Source organism: Camarhynchus parvulus, chromosome 6 (assembly GCF_901933205.1).
Source record: "Camarhynchus parvulus chromosome 6, STF_HiC, whole genome shotgun sequence".
In the NCBI taxonomy this organism is placed as follows: Eukaryota; Metazoa; Chordata; class Aves; order Passeriformes; family Thraupidae; genus Camarhynchus; species Camarhynchus parvulus.
The window spans coordinates 7,026,000-7,039,670 of NC_044576.1; the positions used below are offsets into that span (position 1 = coordinate 7,026,000).

General features: G+C 42.4%; 1 protein-coding gene across 4 annotated transcripts in view; it reads left to right on the forward strand.

Moving 5' to 3' along the window:
• Positions 1–12,696, forward strand: part of SLC16A9 (solute carrier family 16 member 9) — a 33,323-nt gene extending 20,627 nt beyond the window's left edge. For 3 of the 4 annotated variants that reach the window (XM_030951689.1, XM_030951691.1, XM_030951690.1), the window contains 5 exons: positions 78–305; positions 8,118–8,261; positions 9,098–9,193; positions 10,678–11,586; positions 11,907–12,085. In XM_030951689.1, coding sequence (XP_030807549.1) covers positions 110–305; positions 8,118–8,261; positions 9,098–9,193; positions 10,678–11,586; positions 11,907–12,085 — 1,524 coding nt within the window. In that variant the 5' untranslated portion in view covers positions 78–109. Of the gene's footprint in view, positions 1–77; positions 306–8,117; positions 8,262–9,097; positions 9,194–10,677; positions 11,587–11,906 lie in introns of all 4 variants that reach the window. The other variant, XM_030951688.1, reaches the window with a different exon arrangement.
• The last annotated feature ends 975 nt before the right edge of the window (positions 12,697–13,671 follow it).

Sequence of the window (13,671 nt, forward strand, 5' to 3'; positions counted from 1 at the left end):
CTGCACAGCTCCCCTGTGCTCACAGCCCTGGTCAGGCACGTTTCTAACCCTGCTCTCTTTGTGTTTTGTCTGCACAGGTGCTGCCCTGCCTCTGCACCCAGCTGCCAGGATGGCGTTTCGGAAGCCCCCAGACGGAGGCTGGGGCTGGGTGATCGTTGTGGTTTCCTTCTTCACCCAGTTCCTGTGCTATGGGTCACCGCTGGCGGTGGGAGTCCTGTACCTGGAGTGGCTGGATGCCTTTGGAGAAGGGAAAGGCAAGACTGCTTGGGTTGGATCACTAGCTAATGGAATTGGATTGCTTGCCAGTAAGTGCAGAAGCAGTATCTGTCTTAAATTGAAATGTTTCCAATCGATGCTTTTGTCTGTGTGTTCTTTTGGAATTGTATCAAAGACAGCTGCAAATGAGGGTGCTGCATTTTTGTTTTAGGTTTATATTACATTTATAGTCTCCTTTATAGTTACATTTATGCATAAACTAGAGGAATATAATGGTAAAAGAGCAAGAAAAATATCCCCTTTAGAAAATTCAAAATTATTGTGTTTGAGTAAACTAGAAAAGCCACACTCTGAGAAGCTGAACAGTAATTTTGTTGATGCTTTTTCTTTAGTGAGACTTTAAGACTAGCATTTACATTATTGTCTTAAAATCAGAGCAAGCTGTGAGTCCAAAATGGTTCAAATGCTTTATGAAAAAAAGCCAATAAACAAGTTACTAATTTTTCAGCTCTAGCAGTAAACCTACCAGTGAGGGTGGGTGAGGGCTCCTTTTCATTCTTTATTTGAGAAAAAGCTCCCTTTGAAGGTTGGAAAGTTATGGGTAACAGTAGCATTAAATAAAGCAACTTTTCTGGAAGCTTTTCTGTAGTAAGACATTGTCACTTGGAGAGTAACAGCAGAATTTTAGGGAAATAAAACCCCACCTTGGAAATTCCTAGGTTGTTGTTTTAAGATCAGGCACAGGTATTTACTGGGTCATATCACTAACTTCTGTTTTTCAAAGATTTACCATGGGAACTATTATCTATTTGCTGGATCTGGAAAAAATTTCTTGTCAGCAGGGGAGCCGCTACAGGCAAAAGCAATAATGTGGTTTAATGGACAAAATGCAGCTCAGGATCCTGAGGAAAATCTCCTCAAAAGAAAGTTGATGTTCCAATAGCAATGCAGACCTGAATAAAGAGCACTGCTTTGTATGGCCCTGGAACTGATCAAATACTGGTGTCACACCCGTGTTAGGGTTTTTTACCACCAGGCAGAAGAGAAATGGGCGAAGGCAGGTGGATCACTAAGCACAAGAAGCCTATATTCAGTCTGAGAGTGTTATTGGATAAAGGACTGTAGATGGCTCTTCCATCATCCTTTTTTTCATTTTCCTGTGTTATGGGTATTAACTCCTGCTATTCATCAAGACCTCAATGTACTTGAGTTGAAAGAGTGATGTGGGAGGAAAACAGTGATAAACAAGGTAACTACTGAAGGAAAAACTAGGCAGAAGGAAATTTCAAGAGAACACCCTTTTAGGAGACCGGAAGTCTCTGGCTCTTTTAAGAGCCTCAGTCCCCTTTCCCTTATGTCAACATCGTGCTTTTTTCCAGATGTTAGTGCCCTCTCGCTGCTGTGAGCAATTCTCAGCACTGTGCTTTGTAGCTGGCTGCTTTTGGGCTGGGGTAGAGTTCATTTTCTTCTCAGTGGCTGTGTTTTGGATATGTGCTGAATACAGGGTTGATAATGTAGAGATGTTTTTCTTATTGGTGAGCAGGGCTAACAGAGCCAAGGTCTTTCCTGCTGTTCCTGCTGCCAGGCTGGTGAGGAGACTGGGGGTGCACAGGAGGTCAGGAGGAGAAACACCCAGGACAGGTGGCCCCAACTGACCACAGGGATGTTCCATGCCATGTGGCATCATGCTCAGTACATAAACTGGGGGAGAAGGAGGAAGGAGGGGGTCTTCTGAGAGACGGCATTTGTCTTCCCGAGTCACCATCACATGTGATGGGGCCCTGCTGTCCTGGAGATGGCTGAACTTGCCCTGCCATGGGAAGCAGTGAAGGAATTCCTTGGTTTGCTTTGCCTGCATGCAAAGTGTGCTTTGCTTTCCCTATTAAACTGCCTCTGTGCCAGCCCAGGAGTTCTCCACCTTTTACCCTTCTGAGTCTCCCTGTTCCTGCTGGTGGGGGAGTGAGATTATGGCTGCATGGACCTGGTTGTGGCAGAGGTTAAACCATGACAGCAGCTATAATAATGATGAATAATAAAAATCAATGATGAATAATATAAATCAAAGGTGCTCTTGTAACTGATTTTGGTATGGAATGATTAAATGAAGGTTTGGCAGGTTAGGAGGAGTGCTGTCTGTCCATGTGATTTTATTCTTTCAGTTTGGCATTCAGAAGTTTAATAATCATTCCTACCCTTTATGCCTTCAAAAGAAAGTACAGGGAGGGTCCTTTAATTACATTGATGTTATCAGAGTTGACTGAAAACAAAGTCTATGTTCCCAGCTTTACCTAAAGTAGATTCAGTAGATTTATCATTAGGGTCAGATCCCAGCTTTCCCACTGTTTGTCAAGCTGGGATCTGACCCTAATGATAAATCTACTGAATTTCCTCCTTAAAAGTATGCAATTTTATGATACAAGTTGTTTAGTTTTAGTTTTCAGCTGATGAATAATGTTATCTTTAAGTGGTATATTTTGAAGTGCCCCTTGATTAGTGTGATGGATGTCTAGAGAATGTCATCAAATTACTTCTAAATTTTCTTTAAAGCCTGTAACTTGATACAGTCTTTTTGCCAAGACTCCCACACTTTTAATTAAGGCTCTACTGGAGAGCCATTAAGATTCTTCTGTGGGATTTCTTCAATTTAACATCACCTTTCTGAAGCTGTAGATGCCAGACTGGAAGAGGAGTGACAATTATGGTAGATTAGCAGCCACAGCCAGGAAATAAATCAGAGTCCATTTTCTTAGGAAGACTTTTCTCAGAGAAAGTTGGGACCAGTGACTCTGCTGTATTAGTACTGTAATTTCACCAAACCGAAGAAGATATATATAGCATCTGGCACAGAAAAAGGTTCTCTGTCTTCTCCCCGTCCTTCTGCTCATATAATCTGAAATTTCTTTTTAAGTAGCTGATGCTGGTGAGCACTTTCATGTTTGCTGCTTTGGTATCCTTTCTAAAATGTTTACTTCTGACTTATGTGAGAGCTAAACTTAGACTGGAGACATGGAAACCCAGAACAGCACCTTGTTTATTTGGATCCATTTCCTGGGCACCTGGTGTTTGATTTCTGTCCTTTTGCTCGCAGCACAGACGGTGTTGCTGAGGCCAGTGTCCAGCCTGAGCTGGAGAAGGGAACGGGGCAGGGATCCTGTGAGCTCCTCCTTGCAGGATGGCTTGGGTTGTGACTTTCTGTGATGAAACCTTAAAGAGCAGTGCAAGAAATGTGCCTAGAAGAGTGACAGACAAGCATCAGTGTTGTTGTGGAAAGCAGAGGTGAGAGCTGCCCTGCAGAATTAGGTGTTATGACATTGGTCAGGCTATGGCAGATGGGGCACATGGCTCCAGGGCTTGTTCAACAGGAAGAAATTGAAAAAGCTTAGTAGGTTTCCCTTACTAAAACAGGCCAGAGGACGATATTTATATATACTCTTGAACATCATGTCTCTTCTGCACCAAATGTTCTTAATTTTGCATCCATTTGGAGCTTGAAATTAAATTTAATCCATGTTCCACGTGTTAAAAGCAAAACAAAGACCTTGGCGCCTGTAATTGGCACCACAGCTGTTTATAGTAAGGGTTGACTTCACAGTCCTTGGCATAGGAGGAGACAGCAGCAGTGTCTCCATTCCCACTTCCCTTCATTAATGGAGGGAAAGCAAAGGGAGGATTCTCTCTTGAAAGACACGCCTTGATGATTTGATGGGACGTTTCTGCTGATCTGAGGCATGCAGTGCTAGATGGGTAAAAAGCTTAATTTTGTGTTTTCAAGCAACAGTTTTACTACTCTTTAACTGCTTTTGCAGCATCTACATATTTTTGACCACAAACCTCACACAGACATAGCCCCCACTGTAAAGAATGGATGCTGTAAATAGCTTGTGCATAGGGGAGAAGGGTGTCCCCAAGATTCCTCTGAAAAAAGCCCAGTTCATATAACAAAGTTTTTTAGAGGGGAACTGTCTTTCCAATCAGTTGGGAGTGGGTTACTGCCCAGTGTGAAAAGCTTTTTTTCTGATCTATATTCATATCCAAAGTACAGGCATTTGGAGAATATTATATTTATTATAACCAGGTTTTAGAAATGCGCTTAATATGCAAAACATATTCTTGTATTCTGTCCAGTGGATTTTATGTGCAGTCCATGACCATTTTTTCTATCTACAGTTTCAACAGGCTCGGACAGATGCCCAGGTAGGGTGGGTCAGATTAATGCAGATGATAAGAAAAAGAACTCAGTTGTCCAATACAGTTTGTTTAGCAAAAGGTTTTGTGTATGAGGTGAAGGAAGGAGGATCCTTGAGATTAGTGAGGGTGTGTTGTTTTATAGTTTGGTTTTTTTTTTTTTTTTTTACATTATGTGAAAATATTGAGGAAGAAAGTGCTTCTTGATGTCTGTAAGAAAAAACAACTTTGTGCTTGTCCGGAGGTCAGCACATTTCTGTAGGTTTAAGTTCCTGAGTGCAGCAGTTGCCTTGTTTTCACGTCTCATGGACTCACTGACACATCCCGATCTCACTGAGGGTAAAGTATTTAACTCAAAATAATTTTAATAAAAATACCAATGTACAAATGATCTCTCCTAGGTGTTTTTCCTCTTTGGCCCCTCTGTATGAAGATCTCCTGTGAAAACCAATCTTCCTTCTGCTTCCCATTTTGTCTGGGGATCATGTTGACTGCTCCCCTGATAATTGTGTTGCTGACTGCGAGCTATGACAGGTTGTGTGCAGAAGAGCAGTGTCTGCTCCTGTGCTGAGTCTGTCTTCCTAGAGTTAGCTGTCATTCCAATAAACTGCTGCTATCTCTTTTTGATTGAGTTTGGTCTGGTTTTAAGATACATCATTTGGAAAGGAAAAAACCCTAGAGATTTTATTTGTAAAGGAGGTAAATATTTATCAATGTCATAAAATATTGTACTAGTTCCAGTGCTAACCCCTGGAGCTGCTGGCAAACTGAACAAAATGTGGGCTTAAAAGCTGTTTTCCATGCTTACTATTGAGGATTGCCACTGGGATTTTTTTATGTTGTTCATATTATGGTGAGAGTAGGCTAATGAAAACCCTTAAGCTGCCTGAAGATCTGTTTCCTGTGTGGCTGTATGCAGACTCCTGCAGTCTTCAGAATGGCCACTTTGAGCAAAATCCACAGGGCAGGTCTCAGTCCCACTCTGTGAAAGTTGGATTTTACTAGAATTTATTGCCTTCAGCCCATTGTGCTTCAAATATTTGTAAAGAATGATAAGTTTGTGTACAGTCAACTCCTGGGCAAATACTGTGGTGATAACTGAAGGTGCTGTTCCTGGTGGAAAGAAAAAAGCCAATGCTATGGGAAACAGAGAAGGAGAAGCAGTGTAAGGAGGCAGGAAAGGAAAAAGATGCTGGCTAGCCAGGGGATTTTCTTTTGTGGTTCATTTTCTAGCAGTGTGATGAGTGTGAAAGTCGTGCCTAGAGTGAATGGGAAGATGGAGCTGGTTTTCTGCTCAACTCAGAGACCTACAATAATTATTTTAATGTTTACAGTGGTGCTCCTTCTTATAAACAGGGCCGTTGCTGAGTTGCCAGATGTCTTGCTCTGTGAGATGGCAGATTAATACTGAGCTCTCTGGAGCAGGTTCTTCACTTTTGTGCAGGTTGTTTTCCATGTCAGAGTGAAAAGATCTCTTTGTACTCTTTGTTCTCCTTTGGGATTAGATTTTGTAAGCGGAGAGGCTGGAAGAGCATCTCCTTGGGCCTTGTCAGGGATGCTTTTGTTCATGTTCCAGTGAAGATATCTTGTCAGATTATGAAGCCACATCCTTTATCTCTGTGTCTCTCTTGTTCTGGCTTGGGGTCAGAAGGTCCAGTTTCACCTGGGATGTTCTAGCAGGGGTCAGTGATGTCTGTACCAGCACCACCACGCCAGACTGGACAGAGACCTTCTGAGAGTAGCTGTGTCAAAATATAGAGAGCAAGTGGAAGGGAAATGCTGTTTGTTTTAACAAGGTTGTAGGTCAGAAATAACGAATAGAAAGAGTGCAAATTCCTCTGCTTAATTGTATTATGGTAACACTACTTTATTTTCTTTTAGTGTAGAAGAATTCTTTATACAATACAGAGTCAATCCTTTGTTCATTTTTAAATCCCGTGGTTTTAGGAAACATACCAATCTTAATTTGCCAGTTCTAGTAATTAATTCTAAGAATCAGCAATGTTCTTAGCCTTTGTTCTCAGCATGTCACCCTGCCCAGGTTATGCTGGCCAGCTTTCATTCCCACAGTGTGCTGACTCTTGAGAAGCAGTAAGTGCTTAGATCTTCCTTCTTCATTGCTTCCAAAATCCAATTAAACCTTTCTTTCCTGGAATATTTTCTTGATTCCTCTGTAACTCTGACTCTTTGCCTGGATAAGCCCCAGCTCACACTCACCCCCCTTTATGTTCCCTGGGCAGATAGCTCTAATGTAGGGCAAGAGTTCTGGCCTGCCTTGTCTTTGAGGATCATTTCACCTGCTGACGAATCTCTGCTCCTGCCTGCCTGAACTGCTTGTCCCATGGCTGGCAACCACAGGAAAACCTTGCCTGCATTCCCAGCTGCTCTCTCCTGTCTACAAACCTAGGCAAGCACCATCCCCAGGCTCCAAGTGTTTACCTCGTATCACCTTTCTGGGCTCACCTCCCATCTGCTGGGAATCTGTTCCGTGACTCAGGGAGCACTAACCTTGACAAATGGCAGACTCCAAAATTACTGCTGGTGCAGATTGAATCGACCATGGCATGTCTGTGCATCACTTCACATGAGATGCAGATGTTGTAAGGTGGTTTTGTTTGTTTGTATTAAACAATGGCATTCATCTGTGCATCTAACTTCTAATCTCAATATTGCTGAGTTTAGAAATGAGGCTAACATCTGAGTTTATGTATGAGGGTTTGGGACTGCAGGGTTTCAGATAAATTGTCTTTGCAAGCCACGTCCCTTGCTGGTTGATTATTTATGCAGGGCACCAAGCTTGCACGGTACTTAAGACTAAAAGGTGTATTCCAGGTCACACAGCTGAGAATAAATGCTTTTTCTACAATTTCTGTGAGGAGAGAACTGGCTGAATAGAGGCAGGGTGTGAATTCTGCCTCTCTTGGTTCTTGTTTTGAAGAACTAAGAGAGCAAAGAATTGAGAAATATTGGGAGTGAACTTGAACGTTGTTATGGCTGCTCCCAGCAAGTGACTTTTATTTTCTGTAGTTTTACAGGAGGACCAGAGATAGGTAGTAAAGGGTTCTTTGGTAGGACACCTGACTAGTGGGTATTAATCCCCTCCAAAATCAGGGGAGAGTGATGTTTGTCCTTGCCTGGTATGCCAGCAGAGGTTCCCTCTGTGTAAGCACCAGGTGGCATTCTTACTGTGACCACGATCCCCAGTGACTGCTTTTCCATTCCAGTTTTATACATCACATACCAAGGTGAATGCAGACCCTGCATTTCTGAAATACAGTTTTTGTGCTCTGGCAAAAAATACCTGCTTGCTTAAGGCCTGGCTGATGTCCTGCATTGGTTTTGTGTTTCAAGATGAAGATTCTTTTCAGAGCCTTTGTACACCTAAGTTCTGTGGTGACAGTGTTGCAGTCCAGTATGTTTTGGATCTCCCTATGTGTAAGGAATGTTTCCCTTGCTCTTTCCCTCCCAGCCCAAGGACCCTTTCATGGCCTTGATGTTCAGTTTCTCCTTGAGAAAAATTTTGCTAGCCTGACCATGAATATTTTTATAACTGATTCAGAGAACCCTGTGAAAACGAGTACTCTGAAACGTTATCTAATATAATTATACATGTAAATAGTTGTCATAAGAAACATTTCCACAGATTGATATTTTTTTAGAAGTTCTTCCTGGTGCTGATGTTTACTTGGAATGTTTTTCCTGTTTTTTCCCTCTAGGCCCTGTCTGCAGTATATGTGTATCATCTTTTGGAGCAAGACCTGTAGCTATCTTCAGTGGCTTTATGGTGGCTGGGGGCCTCATGATGAGCAGTTTTGCACCTAACATATACTTCCTATATGTTTCATATGGGATAGTTGTTGGTAAGTAACACCTTCCCTTCATTTTGAGACTTAGTCTTCATTATTTTGGGTATTGGTTTATGAATATGAAATGGGAAACTGATTCACAGAGGTAGTGGTAGTCTGGGACTTCATTTATCAAGGAATACTTGATTTTTGGGCAGGGAGGGATGTTGCACGGGCAGGCTGTTGCCATGTAGTAAAAGATAAAAACAATGTAAATGTTCATAAGGGTTTGAAAACAGTTTATCCTCTGTTGACACAATTGTTAGAGAAGGAGAAGCTGAGGTTTTATCTAAGGGCTGGAATCGAGCAAGTCTTCTGCTGGCATGAAATGCCAATCTTAAGGGAATAATATCTCTCCTAGAATTCTGTCACATACTCATTCTAATTTGATAAATTAGGGATCATTAGGGAGCAATGCTGTTCTGCAGAGAACTGGATTGAACATAAAATGCTGTGCTGGAGGCACGAAAGCACTGCTCTCCTGGCAGGTGGTGACCTGCCCTCTGTGCTGCCGTGGGTGCCGTATCAAATTAACTGTGTCAGGCACTTGGGCACCTCTGTGGCCAGCAGGGCACCGTGCCACAGGCAGGCAGCTCTGCCCAGCCCTGGGGCCTGCCCTGGGCTCAGAGCCCTGTGGCCCTTCCACAGAGCACGGAGCTTGGCTGGGAGCTCCTCAAAGCCAGCCTGCTGCACCCCGCTCAGCAGCAGGGACAGGGAGGTGGGGCAGTGCTGAGCAGGGTTAAAGGTACCTCAGTACCCAGGGCACACCATGGCATCACCTGGGGGATAACAAAGGGGCATTCCTTTCCTAGAGGATGTAGCATGTTTGATATCTAACTCTTTTTATCCAGGTCTTGGATGTGGCCTTTTGTACACTGCAACAGTCACCATCACGTGCCAGTATTTTGACAAACGCAGAGGCCTCGCACTTGGTCTGATTTCAACAGGTAGGACTTTATTGTTATTCTCTCCAGCTTATCAACTCTGATACAGCCACCCTGGCAATAAAAACCAGAAGATTATGTTTTTCTCAGCAACTTAAGAAAGTTACTACTTTCTTAAACCAAAATATCAGTAGCAATGAAGGGAAAAACTGAGGCTTCACATAAAATAGTAACTACACTTGCAGGTTTATGCTATGGGTCATCAGTATAGATGAGGAAAGGATATTCACTGGAAACAGGCTCATGTAGGTTGAGCTGTGTGCCATGGATAATGAGGGGAAGCATTCCATAGAGTTCTCTTTTTCCTCTTTGTTCTAACCCAGGATCAGAGGTGAGAAAGAGATTGGAGATGCAGGATACAAATGCTGCATCACCACTACCTCACATTAGCTATACCTCTGCACTTTCTAATGGCCGAGTAGGAATGGTTACAGATGGCCCTTGTGCCATGGGGTGTCTGCTCTGACCTCTTTTCTCAAGTAGCTGTCAGTGAGGAGACACAGGATCAGTGTAGTCAGTGGTGTGAGATACTAATACCTCATCCACACAAGCTGAGTGAAGAGGAGCCTCTGCAGAAATGTTCCTTGGGATCATTTTCAGTGACTTTGTTTTAGATTCCAGGTAGGTTGCCTTAAAGCCTGATCTTATTGTGCCCTGGTTAATTTTAGTACCTGGAAGGCAAAACAAGCATAGATTTTGTAATTGATTTTTCCTCTGTTTAGCAGCAGACAGTCTTCAGCAAATAATTTTAAAGTTTGTCATATAAATTGACTTGAAAACCAATGTTCTGTGTCTGTGAGAGGACACCCACTAGTTATAATGGATATGTGCTCACTTCAACCAAGAGCCTTTCCTTTAAATTACTGGGATTGCATTAAATGCTTGTGCTCCTAGTAATTTCTCACTCTTCAGTGTTTTCTTCTGAATGGCCACATTTCTCAAATGCATGTTTAGTCCTGTAGAGCTTCAGATATGCCTTTGGGGTAAACTCCCACCAGGCAAACCCTGCTCCTTAAAAACCAGGCAACCAAGGGCTGCTTCTAGGAGGGGTCTTGGTGAACTCCTGGTCCATTTCTGCCTAGGAGGAGGAAGGGAAAAATGTTGGAGTGGGAAATTCTAACTGTGCTAACTCAAAATGGCACCTGAAGGGATACATGTATACAGAAGAGTGGCTTAATAGTTCTTTGATGTTTTTAATCAGATATAGTATTGATCCTACTTGTTTTTTAAGTGTCTGCTAGTGTTATTTGTCACGAAGTGTTCAGATGTTTTGGGAGATTTTTTTTGTGTTGTTGCTACTCAACAAAGGAACTGTAACTTCAGGAGGGATGATGATTTACTGGTTCATTAAACTTGGGAGAGAGGAGCACAAATGAATTACCATTCCTTTGGCAGTGAATTCATAGCTGCTGAATTGTAGAATTTTGTTAGAGTTGAAGAATAGTCTTGGTTCTTCAATGTAAACCAAACTTATTTTTCTTTTATAGGCTCAAGTGTTGGACTCTTTATATATGCAGCACTGCAAAGAGAGCTTATTGAGCTGTATGGACTGGATGGGTGTCTGCTAATAGTTGGTGCCCTGTCTCTAAATATATTAGCTTGTGGCAGCCTAATGAGACCTTTGGAATCATCCAGTTCTCCTCCACCAGAGAAAATGTTTGTAGACAAAGTCCCAGATCAATATTTTGTTTACCATGAAAAGGAAAAGACCATTGAAGAAAACATTAGCATCCTTGAAAAGGGCTATATTGATGAAAAATCTGTGAACAATGTGCCTGATTGCAAACAGGATAGCATTTTGAATAAGAACACATTGAGCTCAATAAATGTAAATGAGAAAGACACTTACAAAAAGAAAGTTGTAGAACAGACAAACTTCTGCAAGCAACTCGCCAAGAGGAAGTGGCAGCTCTATTTGACCTACTGGAAGGAGACCATGGTTCTTTTCAAGAACAAAGTATTTTCAGCTCTCTTTGTTGCCATCTTGCTCTTTGATATTGGTGGATTTCCTCCTTCTCTGCTCATGGAAGATGTAGCAAGAAGCGCAAACATTAGTGAAGATGACTATTATATGCCCCTTATTTCCATTATTGGCATTATGACGACTGTTGGCAAACTTATTTTAGGAATACTGGCAGATTTTAAGTGGGTTAACACTTTATATCTCTATGTAACTACCTTATTAATGACAGGAGTGGCCTTGTTTGCAATTCCATTTGCCAAAAGTTACCTTACGTTAGCGATGCTTTCTGGGATTTTGGGCTTTCTGACTGGGAACTGGTCAATTTTTCCATATGTAACAACAAAGACTGTGGGGATTGAGAAACTGACTCATGCCTATGGGATATTGATGTTCTTTGCTGGACTTGGGAACAGCCTCGGACCACCAATTGTAGGTAAGGGCAAGGAGTGGATATAAACTGAACATGAGCTTGTCACAACCAGACAGAATGCTTTTGCATGCCTAATAGTAATGGACAGATGAAATCAAAATCTGCAACAAAAATAAAAGCTGGTTGGCTGATTATGTTTGTGATTTGTGGGAATTTTGAGGGAAAACACATTCCATGTCTCAGAGGTCAAACAGCATTTTAGATTCGGCCTATTTAATTTAAATTTGATTTTGTTGTTTGGGTGTTTTTTAACTGTTGTTTCTCTATGTTGCCAGTGCTGTGTTGCATTTCACTGATGAACTTCTCTCTTATCCCACCCCCAGGCTGGTTTTACGACTGGACACAGGAGTACAACACTGCTTTCTACTTCAGTGGCTTCTGTGTCCTGCTGGGGGGATTTCTCCTGCTGTTGGCGGCGCTGCCCTGCTGGAATGCCTGCACCAATCAGAGCTCCAAGCTGCCTCCAAATACTTACTCCTACAAAGTTGCATCTAACGCTTAGGTGACAACTGGAAAACACTTTGCGCCTTTTTATATTATATAGCAAAGTATTTTAGTAATTTTCCACTTATTTATGAAGCCCACAAATCCTCTTTCCACTAGAAAAATTCCATTGTTGCTTGTTGTTCAGTTTCTTTTTCTTCTTCTATTTCTTTTTTTAATGTTATTTTTAAAAACGGTCTTATTTTGTGTACTATGCACCGTGTTTTCAGCCTTTGTCTACTGTAATTTCCTTTCACCCTGTAAAGGGGGTGTTCTGCTGTATTATCAGCTGTACTTTTTTTTAAGGGGGGGTGGTATGGAGGGGTGAACACTTTGAAGCAAAAATGAAGACCTGTTCTTTATAGGAGAAGGCTGGCATTTCTGCCTCCTTCCATAGGTCTCCAAGTTGCACAATTAGGCTTTACAAAACAAGAATTTGCCTTATTAAAATGTAATACTATGGCAAGGTGCTTTTAACTTCATGCTTAGATTAACTTTTTTGTCTTTTTAAAGTTTCTCCAATTTATGATTAAGTGCCAGTTGTGGGAGGGAGAAGAGGGGAAACAAAATCAACCTTGTGTTGCATAACTGAAATGAACATTATGATGAAAGTAAAGATTCTTATTACCACTGCAACTAAGAACCATGTTTATAAATACTGCACATTTTGTGAAGCCTGTTTATAAAAGTGTTGAACCAAAACCTTTTAAAACCAAGGAATAAATGTGATTGTTGAAACCGTGAAAGGAAATGTTGACTTGGTTATGCAAGCTCATAATCTTTTTATCAAGGTTGGAGAGATGCTCACTGAAGTCCACAGGTGAGTGTTTCTAAGCAAGGCACCCAAATTCTGGTGGTCCCGGGGCCCTCTGTTGTTACACAACCACAGTTCAGTGGATTGAAGCTGCTGCAGAAAGTTTAATAGGGCTTGTAGGGCTTTTAACAAGGTAGACCTCATTAAAAAGGGGAAATTGTGACAGCAATGTCATCTTTGCTGTCCTTCTTTGGAACGGATATAGCAAGGAGAAAAGGCAGTAACAGAGAGCAAGAAAAAGCATGGGGGAGGGCTAGCAGAAGAGCTTCAGAGAAAGCTGATGGGGAAAGAATTACAACACTTGAGCACCGAACAAGTCAGTGAGAGAGAGCCCTTGGAACCTCTTGTCTCTCTAGCTGCAGGCCAGCCCTGCGTGCGTGTTGGGTTTTGCTGGCGTGGCTGGGGGAACGCCGTGTGATGATGAAGCCTTTCCTGAGCCAGCCAGGTGCTCCAGCAGAGGCAGGGTGACTCGGCTGCCTCTGGCCTGCCCGTGTGCCCTGTGCAATGGCTTTTGCTCACAGAGCTGCTCTCGTGCCAAGGCTGTGTCTGCACAGCAGTGACAAATCTCTCCATTGGTGGCACGTCCTGTGCGCTCTGGCTTCTCGCTGCAGCTTTGACGTTTTGTGGAGCGTGTTGCAAGGCTTGGGTGAGGTGGAAGCTCTGAGTCCTGAGTTACAGCCTGCAAATGCCCCAGTAGTTCTCAGCAGTGCTGTGGGCTTCAAGTGTGTGATGTGATTCTGGCTCATTAATAATTCTCGAGGTAAAAGCCAAGCATGTAAGGAGCAACCTGT